Source organism: Onychomys torridus, chromosome 2, assembly GCF_903995425.1.
Source record: "Onychomys torridus chromosome 2, mOncTor1.1, whole genome shotgun sequence".
Taxonomy (NCBI): Eukaryota; Metazoa; Chordata; class Mammalia; order Rodentia; family Cricetidae; genus Onychomys; species Onychomys torridus.
Genome location: NC_050444.1, coordinates 159,766,014 through 159,783,922, shown reverse-complemented (window position 1 = coordinate 159,783,922; position 17,909 = coordinate 159,766,014). Strand labels below are relative to the sequence as shown.

The 17,909-nt window shown below is 48.0% G+C and overlaps 2 protein-coding genes across 3 annotated transcripts in view; one reads left to right on the top strand and one right to left on the bottom strand.

Annotated features, from left to right (window-relative positions):
• The window catches only part of Mtor (mechanistic target of rapamycin kinase), a 115,000-nt gene that overhangs the window by 59,217 nt on the left and 37,874 nt on the right, over positions 1 to 17,909 (bottom strand). The window contains exons 24-28 of the mRNA XM_036179965.1: positions 17,579 to 17,671; positions 16,753 to 16,899; positions 12,159 to 12,301; positions 10,395 to 10,557; positions 10,147 to 10,292 (exon numbers count right to left, since the gene is read on the bottom strand). Coding sequence (XP_036035858.1) covers positions 10,147 to 10,292; positions 10,395 to 10,557; positions 12,159 to 12,301; positions 16,753 to 16,899; positions 17,579 to 17,671 — 692 coding nt within the window. The remainder of the gene's footprint in view (positions 1 to 10,146; positions 10,293 to 10,394; positions 10,558 to 12,158; positions 12,302 to 16,752; positions 16,900 to 17,578; positions 17,672 to 17,909) is intronic.
• Angptl7 (angiopoietin like 7) lies at positions 599 to 5,926 on the top strand. 2 transcript variants are annotated; one of them, XM_036179967.1, is made up of 6 exons: positions 599 to 1,263; positions 3,399 to 3,499; positions 3,996 to 4,190; positions 4,818 to 5,016; positions 5,205 to 5,403; positions 5,742 to 5,926. In XM_036179967.1, exons 1-5 carry the CDS (start codon positions 909 to 911, stop codon positions 5,372 to 5,374), a joined length of 1,020 nt encoding a protein of 339 aa, XP_036035860.1. In that variant the 5' UTR covers positions 599 to 908; the 3' UTR covers positions 5,375 to 5,403; positions 5,742 to 5,926. The 2 variants fall into 2 exon arrangements, with proteins under 2 accessions (XP_036035860.1, XP_036035859.1); XM_036179966.1 differs by having other exon boundaries at positions 5,205 to 5,926.

The following is a 17,909-nucleotide window of genomic DNA, read 5'->3' as shown; positions in this document are numbered from 1 at the left end:
TTTCTTCTCTGTGTTTGAAGCTCAGGCAAAGGTTGAGCCTATTCACTGCTGCCCAGATACTGACAGAAGTGGGTGACCAACCCCAGAGCCGTGCCTGGCAGGACAGAATCTTCTCTGTCCTAAGTGTATGACACCTCCTTGTCAAATGTCAAGTGATCTTTTTGGAAGGAAGGTTTGTAAAAAGGAAGACAAATTCAGATTCAACAGGAACCTGAGTGATGACCAGAAGAAGACCTACCCAGCCCAGTTACTTTGCCCACACTCATCGGGATGTCCACATAACCCAGAACCGCAAGCAAACAGCATGGATTACCTCAGCAGGCCTCTCTAGCTCAGCAGTCTCCATCCAGACTCCTTTTTACTACCTCACCCTCAGTCTGTGTTATGTAACCTTCAGACGGGAGTTTGGAAACTCTTCTATTGCCTGTCTGCTGATAGAGCTGAGCCAGAGGCTGGCAGGGGTATAATCTAATAGGCGCAACTGGAAACAAATTCACAGCCTCCTGCCTGAGCCCAGAGACTGCACAGACAAGGAAACAAACACTGGCCCTGTCCCCTCCTCCTCTCCTCTGGCCTGAGTTTGCGCTGACTTCACTCAACAGGCCGCCTGACCCTCCCAGATGAGGTGGGAGGGGCTTGAGTACACAGCCACGGTAGGGTGGAGGTACAGGCACTAACAATATTTAAGATGCTGCCTCGGTAGGGCATTCAGACCCGGGAAGGAAAGTGTTCCAATACCCACTGAGTTCCACTTCAGAGACTCTAGCTTGAGAAAGGCTAAGGAAGCTCGGAGGAAGGAGACCCCAGGAAGAAGGAAGACGGCCAGTGGAAGTCAAAAGCTTCCCGCAGTTTCACAGAACTCGCCGGGTACGGACTCTAGAGGAAGACTTGTCCAACAGCCCACAGACATGCTGAGGAAGACCTGGCTATGCATTATCCTCGTGGCCTTTGTCAGCCACCCAGTGTGGCTGCAGAAGCCTCCCAAGCGCAAGACACCTGCACAGCTCAAAGCAGCGGGATGCTGTGAAGAGATGAGGGAGCTCAAAGCCCAGGTTGCCAACCTCAGCAGTCTGCTGGGTGAACTGAGCAAGAAGCAGGAGAGCGACTGGGTCAGTGTAGTGATGCAGGTGATGGAGCTGGAGAGCAGCAGCAAGCGCATGGAGTCACGGCTCACGGTGGCCGAGGGCAAGTACTTGGAGATGAACAACCAGATTGACATCATGCAGTTGCAGGCAGCCCAGACCGTCACTCAGACCTCGGCAGGTGAGTGTTGTCCTCAGACACTCCTCACCTCGTCCCCACTGAGGGTCTCCTGGCCCCAGCACTGCTTCTGGATAGCCTGCTCGACAGAACAACTTCAGGGGACCTTTGGGGAGTGCATTGTCTTTAAAGGCTCATTTGTATTCTTTGGGAGTTAGTGATGTCCCACAAGTTTAGCCAGGACCTACCAGTCTCTTTTTCAGACCAAAGTCTCACATAGCCCAGACTGGCTTCAAACTCACTATGTAGCCTAGGCTGGCCCTGGACTCTGGATCCTACTGCCTTAGCCTCCCAAGCACTGGAATTACAGGCATGAAACGTCATGTCTGGCTCCAGTTTATCTGAATCACACACAATTTCAGCAAATTGGGAGTTTGAAGTCTTCAGAGGTTGGGGTGGCCCTGCTATACTTCCTAACCGAGAGCTGACAGACTGTAAAGGAAGCAGAAACAAACAGTAGACTGTAACAGTTGCTGCTCTAGATGCAAAGTTTCATCCCACACACTGTTTGGGTATCCCTAGAACTTAGTGTGGAGGGGGCAAATGCCTGCAGTCATGCAACCATTTGAACGAAACCTCTGTGCTCAAGAAAGGACAAACTCCTCTACATTCTACAGTTCTGATCTATTTTCTCCTATGGTTGCTAATAAAACTCTCCCAAATAATACAGAAAATAAGTAAACACTGATCTTTAATGGCTGAAAGTAAGGCACATGCAATTCATTCTTTGGGAAACAATATTCAGTTGTTGGTTAGCTTGGCACAGACAGGCCAAGAAATGAATTTTCTGCTCAGAGACAAATCTAATTTTCTGAGGTTACTGGAACATTTGGAATGAGCATATTCCATAGGTGAAGCATTTCTTACTAATAATGCTGGCTACATTATAAACCAAGTCAAGAAGACATGATTGGCTACTCTTGGTTCAGATAAAGAAAACATTTTGTCTAACTGTTAAGCCTGAAAAGTCTGTGAGCTAATTAAACAAATATACAAACTGCTTTCAAAGCATGGACCTCCTGATCTTCAGTTTGGGAACTGAAAGGTAGGTGTTCTCATTTACCAGACAAGTGAGTCTTCATTTGGTCTGTAAGATGCAACTGGTCACAGAGAAGACCAGGCCAGAGGCAGAGCTGAGTGTACCGCTTCCTGCTACTGGAAGTCTCCTGGGGAAGGGCAGGTGTACCTCACTTCCCTTCCCAACATGCTCTGTGTGGAAACTCTCACTTCCACCTGTACCAGTGGGCACCAAGGAAAAAGTCCTGAGACGGTGCAGGAAGCCCTGCCTCTCCTAGAAGCAGCTGCTTCTTTGAAGCCTCACTCTGCTATTCAGAACAAGGAGACAAAAGCTGGCACAGAGGAACAAGGAAGCTTTTAAATCAAGCCCAAGGGGAGGTGGGAAAGTCTCATTTCCGTGTGATATCAAAACTTGCAGGGAATGGTCCCAGTGGGCTTCTTGGGATTTGGTTTTCATTTGAGCATCTAAGCAAAGTGAGACTCGGGAGAAGATAAGATTTCAAATCTCTCTCCCTAATTAAAGTGCCAGCCTGCCAGTAGCTATGACCCGAGAAACAATAACCCAAACCCTCTGAGTGCTCAGGACTGAGCCTCTGCTGAAGCTACTCACAGGGCGGCTGCTAAGTAGCCTTTTTGTTTTAAAGATTTATTTATTTATTATGTATACAGTGATTGTTCAGCATGCACGCCAGAAGAGGGCACCAGATCTCTCATTGTAGATGGTTGTGAGCCACCATATGTTTGCTGGGAATTGAACTCAGGACCTCTGGAAGAACAGCCAATGCTCTTAACCTCTGAGCCATCTCTCCAGCCCCGCTAAGTAGCTTTCAAAGACCACATCATTTCCAGTCCCATGGCCTGGTGCTATAGCAGGGTATCTTACCCTTAACCTGGACCTTCCTGGTTAATGTCCCTTGGCACAGGTAAAGGGCTTTCCTACTCTACTGCCTCATAACTAAGGAAGCCCAAACATGCCCCCATGAGCCTGATGCCCACTTCTACCCACTGGCACCCTGTGGTACAAATAAAGTCTTCGTTTTTAATCCAGTTCGGATGCAGCAAGCATGCCCTCCCATCCCTGGGGCCCAAATCTCTGTTCACTCTGGGTGTCCCCTTTACAGATGCCATCTATGACTGCTACTCCCTCTACCAGAAGAACTACCGAATCTCTGGAGTATACAAGCTTCCTCCTGATGAGTTCCTGGGCAGCCCTGAGCTGGAGGTGAGGTCGCTAAAGACACGCTAAAGACACGCTAAAGACACGGAGACAACAGGGCTTGGTCTGGTCTACAGAAAGGGAAATTCAGAGAAGCAAATGTACCACATGGTGGAGCTATGAGAACACCCATTTTATGGGACTCCTCCCTCCAAATCCCAGCTATCTGCTTTTTTTCAAACTGTCAGTCAACTACCCACTCTAATTCTCACCAACACATAACTTAACTAGTTTACTTTTTTTGCAACATCCTACAGCAATGCTCTTCAGGAGAGGAAAGGAGATCTCAGAAGGAGGCACCCTGAAGTACCTAATTTTTCCATCAAGTTGTACTTAGCTGACCCCCTCCCCACACACATTCCCAAGCTAATCCACACTGGGGCAGTATTTCTGCTGCAGTATGCAGAGTCCATGGACAGCTGACCCTGTAGGCAAAACACACAGGTTGGGGTGTCTGTCCTCGAGCTCCTGCCCCTGCCCAAGAGGATCCTCTCTGCCTCAGGTGTTCTGTGACATGGAGACTGCAGGCGGAGGCTGGACCATCATCCAGAGACGCAAGAGTGGCCTTGTCTCCTTCTACCAAGACTGGAGACAGTATAAGCAGGGCTTTGGCAGCATCCGAGGAGACTTCTGGCTAGGGAATGAACACATCCACCGGCTTACCAGGCAGCCAACACGGCTCCGTGTGGAGCTAGAGGTAAGCTCAAGCTGTGAGGCCCCTACTGGCCCAGGTCCACTGCACATGGATATGCAGGTTTGGAAAAATCACCATGTCTACTCACAGTAAGTAGGTCTGTACAGTCAGTCACTGCTGCTATTTTCCTGAAGTTTGGTACAGCTAAGGAAGATTTGTTTTTCTTTCTATCTCTCAGCAAAGTTAAACTATAGCTGACCCAGACCTGGGAAGACCCAGTCCAGGCCAGGGTGAACCCCTAGTTAGAGGGATGGAACACCATGGCCTCTGCTTTGGGATCTTTTTAAGTGCAAATCTCAGTGATGCTGAGTGGTAGCCCTCTAGAAAGCTTCAAGCACAATATCCCTACTTGCTTCTACAGCATCTCAGAGTGAGATTTAACAAAAATCAGACAGAGATATGAAGGGGTACAAAAAGAACAATCCAGGTCATATGGTGAGTCCAGATCCCAAATCTGGTTTCAGACCTTTGTTCGCTAGCTTCCAGCTAACATGGTGGACTCTAATAGTTTTATCAGAATCCCACCACAAAGAGATGTTTGGCTGTGGGGCTAGTGAGAGAGGAAGGGTGCAGGGTCTGTAGAAATGAAGTCCTTTACCGTTTCCCTAAGGCTCTGCTCCTCCTTGTCAGGACTGGGAGGGCAATGCACGCTACGCAGAGTATAGCCACTTTGCACTGGGCAATGAACTCAACAGTTACCGCCTCTTCCTGGGGAACTACAGTGGCAACGTGGGGAAGGATGCCCTCCTCTACCATAACAACACAGTCTTCAGCACCAAGGACAAGGACAATGACAACTGCTTGGACAAGTGTGCACAGCTCCGCAAAGGTGAGATCTGGGAGGGGGAGGGGCATGGCACAGAGCTGGGGGCCTAGAGTCTCACTGAGAACAAGCCGTGAACTGCAGCTGTGCTCCAGCTGTCACGTTCTCTTTGCTGCTGGCTGTAACGCCATCAGTCAGCCACAGTCTAGGGAAGGCATCCCCAGCCTACTAGCCTCATCTGTTTCTCATGCCAGGTGGCTACTGGTACAACTGCTGCACAGACTCCAACCTCAATGGGGTGTACTACCGCCTGGGGGAGCACAAGAAGCACATGGATGGCATCAGTTGGTATGGCTGGCACGGAGCCAACTACTCCCTCAAACGGGTGGAGATGAAGATCCGTCCAGAAGTCTTCAAGCCCTAAGAAGCCTGCTGCAATGCAGAGCTATGGAAGTGAGACATGTGGAGGGCTGAGGGGGCAGAGCAGGATGGGAGGAGGGTGGAGAAAGGGCAGGAAGGGAATGGTCTATCATCTTCAATGAAAAGCCACTCTCCAAGGAGCAGGACAGAACTCTATCTGTGCCGCCAATGTGAGCACATGCACATACAACAGAACTACATATACCAAACAGCACTCACTAGCAAATGGCAACAGTCAGTAGACCCAGTGGGACCTGCCTCGGGTGCCCCGGGGAGGACTGCGTGGGTCCAGAGAGCAGCAGCTCATCTTCACATGACTTTCCTATGGGAAACAGTAATCTTGGGGTCACTTTACCCATTTTCTCTAACAGAGGCTTAGACAAAATGAGGAAAAGAACAAATGGAAAGAACTGTTGTAATCTCAGAGGAGAGGCCTTGGGCAACAAGAGCGGATGATGACGAGGAGGCTTTCTCTTCTTAAATCCCATGACATTCCTGTGTCTATAGGATTTGTTTTGTTTTTCTTTTTGAGAGAGGGTCTCTCTACATAGCTCTGGCTGTCCTGGACTCATTATGTAGTGGCTGGCCTTGAATTCACAGAGATCTACCTGCTTCTGCTTCCCAAGTGCTTGGATTAAAGGCCTGGGCCTCCATGACAGGCACATAGGATTTTTAAGAGACAAAAATGTGGAGGCTGAAGACCAGCTGCCCAGGTTGGACTTGATTCTGTTAGATCCTGGGTCAGGGAGCGCACTGCAAGGCACACTGTGGGTCTGATGTGGAAGGGAAGACCAGTGGGAGGTGAGCCTCAGAGTGAACACAGTACTGCCTTACAGCATTCTCTGTCAACATACGTATCCATTTAAACTCATTCTGTAAGAAATGGACTGAAGAGATAGAGCCCCTTTGTAATACTGTCTATAAGAAAAATGTCTGGAAAATGAAAGTAGATGGCACTGTGGTTACAAACTTAGGCTGTATATAAGCATCTTGCTTTGTAAAAATAAATATTGTAGTTTCTGTTTTAAACATTCAAAATATCTTTTTCTCTTTTACAATAAATACTATCAAAATTTGAGTATTTTCTTTTAAATTCTTTTTATTACCATTGAGAGCGTGGTAAAAAACTTCAGGTAAAAAAAAAATCAGAGTAAGCAGTTGGGTCCATAGTCAAGGAAACCAAAGGGGCAGGAAGCCAGGAAAGGAAAAATGCAGTGGGAGGGCAGGGGGCAAAGGGCAGAGAGAAAGTGGTGGGGAGGGAAGAGAGGGGGAAGGGCATAAGCCATTGGAGAGCAGGAGCAGAGCCTGGCACTGGCAGCCCCACACCAGCTTGGTCTCACTCCGGGATGTCAGTGGTTTGGCCCTTTAGAAGAACTGTCCTCTGGAGGAAGTCAGTACAAGATAAGCCATGTCTCTCACTTAGTACCTCTACTGTACCCACAGTTCTCTGGTCCCCGGGAATCCACTTCCCCCATGAACAAGAACCTCGGGGATTTTTCAAAGAATTGAAGTGAGAAGAGAAGCTGCGTACACAGGGATTCCCAGGAGAGCTATCCAAACAGAGCCTTCCGCAGGCAGGCAGGCAGGCAGGCAGGAGACGCCCAGCACCACGCGGCTAGAGTGTGCAGAGCCAGGCGCCCACACAGAAAAGCTGACGATTCTCCCTTCATTTAGTATGATCCCCAAAGAACTTCTGGGGTCTCCACACTTCTTAGGAAAACTTCTCAGAGAGGGGAAGAGGGAGGGTGAAGAATGGACAAGGCCTTCCTAGCGCCCGCATTTCCGAGCATGTGCTTTGGTACTGGCTGACAGATGGACACCAAGGATGGTGTCTCCACAGCCTCTGACCAGGGAGAAGACAGAACCACCAGGGACCAGAAGCAGAGCTGGGTGCTGCTGCAGAAGACAAAGGATGCTTTGTTCTGACAGGCCCTTTGAGAAATGGGAACAGGAGTTACACAGGGCAGTGCTACACAGAACCAGCCTACAGGCAGATCCGCCCGGTGAGCACCAGTCCTGTGCTGAACTGTGCAGATGCCTCCTTTAAAAGGAGACCACATGCAGGACAGCAAGCATACAGCTTTGACGAGAGTCTCCACTGAGCAGAGAAGAAAGGCACACTGCTGGGTGCTGTGGCACAAGCCTAGGAGACAGAGGCTGGCCTATCTCTGCAGGGGCCAGCCTGGTCTATAGAGAGTTGCAGGACAAGAAGAAGAACAAAAGACAGGCCAAGAGACCTCTGCCCTCATGCACTGGATAACCAACAAGACCCCCACAGCTACCATGATGTGTTTCTTAAGTCCAATTCCTTCTAATGCACTGTTCCCGAGAGGTAATTTCACTTTCTCATCTATGTGGGCTTCAAGCACTTGATATTGTCTTAGTGTTGCCCCAGAATGGATATTACATGTGGGATTTAATTTGTCCTGGAGCAGACAGGTAAGAAAGCCAACAAGTAGGAAATGGACAGATAGAACCAGAGCATAAGATTCTCCCAAATCTACCTCATGAGTGCTGGGATTACAGGGGTGCACCACCACATCTTGCTCCAAGGGATATTGTTTGTGTTTTAAAGACAAAAACAAAAAATAGATGGTTAATGTTAAGTGTATGTGTCACCCCAAGCTCCGAGAATAGATGAATTAGTGAGTGGAATATGAACAGGAAAAACAAGAAACACCACTGTGCTGGAGGGAGGAGTGTGAGTAGTCAAGACAGACAGACACCTACAGTTTGCTGAGGGAGAGGAGCAGGAACTCAGGAGCCACTGTGACGAAAGGAATCTAGTCAGTGCCTCGAGAGCCACATCCTCAAGACCAGACCCACAAAGGGGGCACACAACTCAAAGTGCCAGGACCCCAGGAGGAGTCACTAGGTGTCTCTCCTACAACACTGGGGCAGTTTCCCAATAGCACCTTTGCCCAAGCTGTTCCTGTAACTCTCTGCAAGCATACGTCTATACCAGAGCTCAGGAGACTGAAGCAGGGGGATTCCAAGTTCATTCTGCACTACATAGGAAGACTGTTTCTCATAAAACAAACAAACAAAAAATCCAAACCCCAAAAAACCAAAAACCAAACAGACTTGACACTCCCAGAAGCAGTAGGACAACCTTCCCTGTGAAGGCCCATCACAGTCAACACAACACAACAGTGCTGAGGGAAAGAAGTTCCTGTCCCAAGAGAAAGCTGCAGAGAAAGGAAGTGAGGCAGCTCCGGAGCCACCCAAGCTCCATCAGCCGAGCACGCCTGAGCAGCTCAGAGTACGCGCTCTCCTTCAGATCCAGATTTACAACCACAAAAACAAAACAAAACACGCCAACCCAAATCTATTTGCAGAGAATTGATAATTTTCAAGGACATTGGCTTAAAAAGCTAATGAGTACTTTTCTATTCACACTATATCTTTCTGCTAAAAACTGCATGAACTTCAACGTTTCTATGACGTCTCAAATGTGAGGAAAAGCCAAGGGTGGGATGAGGAGCCTCCAACAGGTCTCCAAAAGGCAGCAACGACACGATGGATTAACTAGCTGCCTGAAGTTAGCGTTATCACGCCAGTTAGTCACCCTGGCTTCTGTAAACCATCCCATGAGTTGTACAAGTGAGGTGGAGGGGAATGCAGGTCTTTGTGTCTCCTGTGCTGAAGCAGTCCTTGTGGATGGCACCTCTCTGTCTCCACACGCTACTCCAGAAATCAGCATTCTCTGTCAATGGACCCGGGCAGAAGTAGGATTCCATTTTGACCTGTTGGGTCACGCCTTCTGTCACCTGCTGAAGGCGGAGTGTGCACAGAGCTCGGCCGGTCTGTCAGCCTACCCAGGAGCTTGTTAGCTCTTGATTTGTCCTGAGCTACCCGCAGTTAAATGATGAACCCTGTTAGCATCTCCATGGAGACATTAGATTCCAGAGTTAACACTTCTCAAATCATTGGGGGAAGTGAGTAGTCCTCTAGGAGCTGAGGCCAATGTAATTTCTGCCTGTAATTTCTAACAGCACAAAAGACTCCAAACCATCTTAGGAGAGGAGAGAATAAAACCGAATCACGAGAAAGATCATTGCATCTCAGACTTTGCTCTTTATATCCACACAACTCCAAAGGGGGAAGAATGCACACTACAAGACCTTGTCTCTAACACCGGACCCTGCCTCTGGGCGCCCTAATCCTGCTCAGAAGCATGACCTAGCCTAGATACACATCTGTCTTTCCTAGGGTCTTATGGCCAGACAATTGCTTCTCATTGATTTCACTGGGACAAGCACAGGTTGGAAAACAACGGAGTGTAGGTGGTGTGACAGATGTGACAACCATGGCCTGACCACTGACAACCACCTGTAAGCACATATTTACATGTGCCAGCCAGACCTGACTGTAGTGGACAGCAGCTGTTCTAGCTATGGCCTTGAAGCACCGCACCTAGAGAAGTAGCAGGTAACTGTCCTATCTACCTATGACCTTGAAGTATCTGCTTCTGGGGTGTGGCTTGGGCTTAAGACCCGAGAGGCATGGATGCCGCCTTCTTCTCCCACTGGTGTGCTGAATGGTGTGGACCATCTCAGCAGCAGAACAGCATTGGACTGTATCTCAGCTTTCCAGGACCCTGCGACTATTCTCCTATCCTGTATTTCCTGAGTCTATTTCGCCATATATCCTAATAAATTCCTTTTACCCCTTAAGCAGACTCCTGTGGATTTACCGATGCACTGGCCGGCAGATTTCACACAGCTGAATTCTACAACTGACTCCAGTCTAGTGGGACACACATTCAGGGCCTACCTGATGAGGGACTCAAGTATGGCAGGTGTGGGCCCTTTCTGGAACTCCAGTTCTTTGTAGTGTAGTGCTTTTGCGTATGCTCGGCACTTGGCAGCTCTCTCACCCAACAGCACGATGCCATTGTCATCTCTCAGTGGCAGGGGGCCCTACAAGAAAGCATAGGAATATGTAGATGGGGCACACACAAGAGAGGGCTGTGTGCATGCTTTCTCCTCCTGCCAGCTGGGACAATGGGGGTAAAGTCTCACCTTGTCACTGTGTTCCATGAACTCAGCCAAGTTCAAGAGGGTTTGCGTGACTTCGGCGATGTCTTGAGAAGTGAGGGCCAACTCAATGCTTCTGATGAGCTCATCTTGCTGGTCCTCATTCAGTTCAGACCAGCAGGACACAAATGCAGCATTGAAGAGATCCCTGTAAGCACAGGGAGCAGAAAAGGATGGTGGGAAGCGCTCCCGCTCCCCTGCCTGGTGCCACAACTCGGTCAACCTGCTTGTGGCACTGCCAGCTGGATACAAGGAGCCATGCTGCCTGATGGAACTTGTTGGAAGTCATCTAAACCTTCCCCAAGCAGCACAGTAACTGCTGGCCACTACTTGCTCTGTGGCAATCAAGGGAGGAAACTTTCCGCTGAAAGAACCACATGTACCCGCCGACTGAATCTTCTTGTTTGTTTGAGCCAGGGTCTCACAGGATAGCCCAGACTGCTCTCAAACTCAGAGCATCCCACTGCTTCACCCACCCAACAATGACAACGCTTTCTTTTCAGGCAGGTACACACATGATATACAGGGGGCTGTGGGAGAGTCGGGTGGGGAGGAGGACACAGCAATTTCTGACTTGCTTCTCTTCACTGGGACGAACAGAAAGAAAACTTCGACATGAACAGATTTAGGAAATAACAGTCCTTAAGTGATTCTTGGAATATTTCCTGGACAATGTCCAAATTCAGATCAAAAATGGCAAAGGCAGCATCTGTTCCTGCTTTCCAAACATCCCGAGGGAAATGACAACAAACTCAAAAAAAAGCGCCAGCAGAAGGCGCACCAGCCTCCCAGATGGCCTCCAACGGAACACGAGCCGCTTCCAAGATCACACCACTGACGTGCGACAGTACCACAGCGTCACATGGGTGGACACCCTCCCAGCCCCCAACAGATAATGGAAATCCTGCTTTCCATTTTTCTAGGCACTGCGGCCTGTGGCGAGGAATGGAGTCCCTGCAATGGAGGGTTTAGAACTCGATGCTTCTTCACTCGCTGTTCCACATTTCAATGTTAAGTTAGACTAATGTGTATAATTTTGGAATTTGGTAGAAAAAAAAAAACCCCAAACTTGAAATTCTAATATGAACACTGAAACAAATGTGGTGTAAATGAAAAAGTAAGCTTTCTTTATATATTCAAAGGTGACAATGGCCCCACAATGCTTACATCTGGGACTAAGTTAATAAACAGCCTCTGCATGGCAGCGGTGGCGCATGCCTGTAATTCCAGCATTCAGGAGGATCTCTGAGTTTAAGGACAGCCTGGTCTATGGAGTGAGATCCAGCTGTTACACAAAGGAACTCAGTCTTGAAAAACCAAAACCAAACCAAACCAAACCAAACCAAAAAACCAAACCAACAAGCCTCTCTGGGAATGGCACTGTGCTTAGGGATGACTTGGGCACAAGAGAGACAAGGAACATGAGCGAGGCATGCGAAAGCCACACATTACAGAGAACTTCTAGATGAGGCTTTTCAAACACTCAAAACAAACAAAACCCCCAAACTTGAAATAATGAGAGGAACAGAATCATGATCAAACCATAATCTTGGAGCCCGTGACTACTACTAAATATACACAGTAAATCACCAGCTCTGCTGGTAAAACTGAAATAAAAGGCCTTCATTCTGCTGCCTACTAACGAAATTACCACTTTATTCCTCACTCTATACAATAAATATCCACTGCAGGGGAAAAAAAAGCCTTGAAAACGGAAAGGAAGCCAGGCAGAAAGCCCTGGCAGCCCACCTGGCCATGGGATTGTAGGCCTGTGCTAGGGCCCAGCACGAGCGCAGGGAAGGCGAAGAGGAATCCTTCAGCAGCTCCAGACTCAGCCGTCTCAGCCACTCCAGCCAGTCATCTTTGGAGACTCTTCTGGCAGCACCCCAGGCCTGTAATACCAGAGATGACGAGAGAAAACCATTAGCTTTAAGGGCCACTGCAAAGTGTTATCATCTACGTCACCATTACTCTACTTTGAGTGGTAAATTTATACCTATAGTACCTTCAGAACATAAACAAAAGAGATATTTAATTAAAACACATAAAGCAAGGTGGTAGCCTCTGAACACAGCACAGTGTAGAAAAGGCCCATTTGCCACCTGCTGGTGCTGGACTCGCTCTGTAGAACCAGCATGAACAAGTCTGTGACATCCAGAGTGCCTTCAATGAAACCTAACAGCTGCTCACAGTGCAGAAGTGAGCTGGGCATTCTGCACAACTCATCTGACAGAGAAGAGTCTCGCACAGACAGAAGGAAAACGGTCAAATGTGAGTGAGGCCACAACAGGTGACTAGGAGGCTTTCCTCAAAGCACCGACCTCTCCAGGCAGCAAGTGGGCTCTGCAGAGCTGAGGTGTAGGTCAGTGGTTGAGAAGCTCATGTGTGAGGCTCTACATTCCATCCCTGTCACCACAAAGTACTCCTGGGGCAGCTTAGGTTAGTTAGTGGACCATTAGACTCTGGAGGAGTCTGGTGTAGTGGCCAAAACCACACCCAGGAACTCAAAGGCTTAAATTCAAGTCTCAGTTATGTAACTTTTGGCTCTCTGATCTTTGGCAACTACTTAATACTCTGTGTCTGTCTCTTTATTTATAAAGTAAACATGCCAGCTTCCACTTCACTGAGCATCTTAAGAATTTACTAATGAGTGTAAATGGACTTTAACACTGCTTGTTACACCAGTGCTTGTCACACTAGTGCAATACGTGAGTGTTGTCCTCTGAAGTCCAAAACCTACTTGGAATCCTGACCCGGCCACTCACAGCTATAACACTGAGTCTCAGGCTTCTCATCTAACTATATCCAGACGGCCTAGCTCAGCTGATGAGCAGAAAGTGGCTGCTATCACCAACATGGACCTTAGCTGGCTGACAGGTTCTTGAACTCATATGCCCCTACTCCACCTTCCAAGTGCTGGGATTATATGCACGCACTGCCACATCTCAAAAATACGAGGGTTTGGGGCTGGAGAGATGGCTCAGAGCAGTTAATAGCACTAGTGGCTCTTCTAGAGGACCTGGGTTCAATTTCCAGCACCTACATGGCAGCTCACAACTGTCTGTAACTCAAGTTCCATGGGATCCAACACCCTCACACAGACATACATGCAGGCACAACGCCAATCAATGTACACCAAATAAAAAATAAATAAAATCATTTAAAAAATAGAGGATTTGATTCCCAGCACCACAGAAAAATAGAAGAAGCTTTAAAAAATGTGATAAATACACTAACCCCTCATTGTGATTACATAATATATGAAAGCATATTTTTACTCTCAACAAAATGGATTCAATGGAGGATTTTGCTTAGGGTTTTTGAACTTAATCTTTTCTTGTTTCTCTTCCTGCTGCTGTGGTAGACTCCAGCCTAAGGAGACTGTGTGCTTGCTCCATAGTCCCAGAGAGGCAGTTCACAATGGCAGGGAGCGGGGAGCAGGGAGCGGGGAGCGGGGAGCAGGGTCTAACTGTTGAAGTTTATTTTCTAAGTCCTGGGTAGAGGGGCTAGAGAGCTGGCTCCATGGTTAAGAGCATATACTGCTCTTGTAGAGGACCTGAGTTTGGTTCCCAACACTCACATCAGACAGCTCACAACCTCTAACTCTAGCTCCAGGGAAGCTGATCCTTTTCTGGTGTTTATGGATACCCAATGCTCAAGCACATACTCATAAGCATATACACACACAAGAAATAATTTCTTAAAAACAACCTGAGTGGACAGAAAAGCTTGTAGAAATAACCTAGACCATGAGGAGACATTCGCAAGGCAGAGCAGAGTTCCAGAGCAGGGGTGGCTGCCTGGAGAGATGCTGTGAACCTATGGAGAACAGAGACATTCCAGTGCAGATATACTTCTGATCTCTTTGCCTGTTTTTCCCTTTCTGAGGTATTGCCAGGGAGCCCCAATAATCATGTGACAATGCTCTGTGACTCCTGATCTTGGTCCTCCCTTGAAGTAGCAATTAGGAAACCCCCAGAGGAAAGGTAGCATTCCTCCCTAACCCATGGGTATCTGACCCCTTCCATTTTAAACCAGCAAGTATTTCTTAGCTGTCTGTGGGGGAGTAAAGTCACTAATAAACTTTTACTGTTTAATGCTGGGTGTAAGTGCAACCCCCCAGGTCTGTGTTCAAATTTTTATAAGCTTGGCCAAAAGAAAAAGGATCCCTGAAGCCTCAGGCCTGCCTGGTTTTTTTTTTTACCTCTCTCAGTGGCTGAGAATGAGCTGCTAATAAGCAAAGAAAAGCACCAGGCTGAAATCTGACTGGTGGTGGTGGGGGGGGGGCTGCTTAGAGCCTCCAGAGGCGCTGAAGAGTGACGCAAGACTCAGCAGCCTGGTGTGTTTGAAGCTGGTGAAGTAACTGTGGTTATTCCGCTCGGGTTCCCCAGAGAAGCGCTGAAACAGCTTGCTTTTAGGAAAATACAGGATGGCACACATGGCAGAAAGCTGGCCATATCTCAGGCTGTGGTCAGCAGAGACAATTTAGTACTCAGTAGCAAAGTTCTCGAAGTCAGATATTCAAAGTGTGGTCCATGGGCTGGAAGTATCACACATGTACCTGAGAGCTTGTTAGAAATACAGTATCAGGCCTGACCTCAGACACCCCACATCAGAGTAAACATTTTAATAAGATCCCTGGAAACTAGTAAGCCCAATGAGAGGGAAAAGAGTGGAAAAACACTGCTTTAAGCAGCTCACATCAGTTTTATGGCTAATTAGGGGCTTACCAGCTGCTGCGGTTTAAACATGTAATGTCCCCAACAGGTTCATGTGTTTGAACACCTGGCTCCCCAGCTGGTGGTGCTGTTTAGGAAGGTTACAGAACCTATAAGTGGAAATGAGTCCCTGGGGGAAGGCCTTGCGGGTTTATAGCCTAGCCTCACTTCCTGCTCTGTCTGTTTCCTGAGTGAGGATGCAATGTGACCAGCCTGCTCCCTGCTCCCCGCTCCCTGCCATTATGAACTGCCTCTCTGGGACTATGGAGCAAGCACACCAGTCTCCTTAGGCTGCTTTTGCTGGAGTCTATCACAGCAGCAGGAAGAGAAACAAGATGCCAGCTTTGTTCTCCTGGGAACACCGTTTGCAACAAAAGGCTGGTCCTAGTTCTAAGGAAACACAAAAGATACTTAATTTCCTACATTAAAAAAACTTTATAGGGGCTGGTGAGGTGGCTCAGTGGTTAAGAGCACTAGCTGCTCTTCCATAGGACCCGGGTTCAATTCCCAGCACTTAGATGGCAGCTCACAACTGTCTGTCACTCCAGTTCCAGAGGATCTGACACCCTTACAAAGACACACACATGCAGGCTAAACACCACTACACATAAAATAAGCAAATAATTAAAAAAAAAAAAAAAAAAAAAGAAAAAGAAAAAGAAAAAAATTTTTATAGCCGGGTGGTGGTGGCACACACCTTTAATCTCAGCATTCAGGAGGCAGAGGCCAGCCTGGTCTACAGAGTGAGTTCTAGGAGAGTCAGGGCTACACAGAGAAGCGCTGTCTCAGAAAAACAAAACAAAACAAAACAAAAACACCCCTCACTGTCCCACTGCCTCAGTCCCCTGTGGGACAGGACGACAGGGTGCACTACCATGCCTGGTACTTCTGTTTCTGTTTCTTTTCTTTTTTTTTCTTTGGGTTTTTAAGACAGGGTTTCTCTGTGTAGCTTTGCACCTTTTCTGGAACTCATTTGGTAGCCCAGGCTGGCCTCGAACTCACAGAGATCCTCCTGGCTCTGCCTCCCGAGTGCTGAGATTAAAGGCATGTGCCACGGCCGCCCAGCCAATTATTTTTTTAATGCTTTAAAATTTATTTTAGGGGTTGGGGATTTAGCTCAGTGGTAGAGCGCTTGCCTAGCAAGCGCAAGGCCCGGGTTCGATCCTCAGCTCAAAAAAAATAAATAAATAAATAAAAATTATTTTAAATGGTAGTGCACGCTTTTTGGTGCACAAAAAAAAAATCAAAGCAAAGAAACAAACAAATGTAAAAACACACAACAACCTAAGTTCATGATGCTGAGTTTTTGTTTGTTTGTTTGTTTTTTCGAGACAAGGTTTCTCTGTGTAGCTTTGCGCCTTTCCTGGAACTCACTTGGTAGCCCAGGCTAGCCTCAAACTCACAGAGATCCGCCTGGCTCTGCCTCCCTAGCGCTGGGATTAAAGCCGTGCACCGCCGCTGCCGCCGCCACCGCCACCACCACCACCACCCGGCAATGCTGAGTTTTTTTTTTAAACAAAAGCTCATTGGTTGGTTTAAATTCAAAGTAGCAAGAGATGAAAGTTTTGAGCAAGAGAGGAAAACAGCTCTGCTTCCCAGGCTCCCTGGAAACAAAATGGACCTGCCTTTTGGAGGTTGATGGTGCTGACGTGCAGCTTCTTCATGGGTCCCGTTTCAACTGGTCCACTGGCCAGTGCATCGCCTTGGCCACTCCTTAGCATTCGGTGCTGGTAAATCAAAGGGTCCTCCTCCTCATCAGCAAGTGTGTACCCCTGCAACAGAGATGCGCTGAAACACCCCACCCTTACCAGATGCTCCCAGGTTCTGAAACATTCACGGACCTAGGCAACTTCCTCCCTGGAAAAGCCAGGATTTCAACAAGCAGGACACATTGCATGTATGCACAAAATAACAACAGCTGGCTGAGCTACCCACTGGGGTGGGTCACCGAGAAGCCTTCACAGGGCAGTCACAAAGGCAGGCGAAGGCAAACTGTGAGCAAGTGCTGAGGGCACACAGTGCACAGCTTGCTACCTGTTTTCATACAGCCCAAGAGAAGGATAATTCCTCCATCCCCTGCACTCTCAAATGGCTAAGAAAAAAAATTAATCCTTCTTAATACATGGAAGAATGTGAGAAACTCAAACTTCAGTGTCCACAAATGAAATCTAACTAGTCTGGGGATAGGCTCATAGGTTCTGTGCTGTGTATGGCCAACTGAAAAGGTCACAGAGGCAGAAGCCAGAAAGACCACAAAGCCTACAGTTCTGAAAAAACAAAAACAAAAACAAAAAAACAAAAAACACACACACATAAAAACCCACCTTCTCCAGACACGCCTGCCAGTCCTAGCCAAGGCTAAAAGGCTAGCCTCGGCTTGCCCTTTGCTGTGACCAGAATGCCAAGAAGGAAAGACTCTTGGGAGCTCAGAGCAGAAGGGCGCCCACTCACCTTGACGATTCTGCAAATGAGCACGTCGTAGCGCTGGTGATTGATCCGGTGCCGCACCAGGACTTTGTTCACCATTGGAATGAAGATTTGGTACTACGACAGGAAGGAGGAAGACAGCAGAAGCCATTACTCTGGAGAACAGAGAGTGGAGCGAGCTACTTTCCCGTGCTTGGCTGGCTCAACGCCAGAGCCCTTCTCCCTCCACAGTGGTAATGCCAGGCCAAGTCCCCACTGCCTGCCATTTCCTCAGTGTCCAGGTCTCTTGCTCTATAGTCTATTTCTCCACATATCACTGACAATCATTTTAAAATATTATCAATTCTATTTTCCT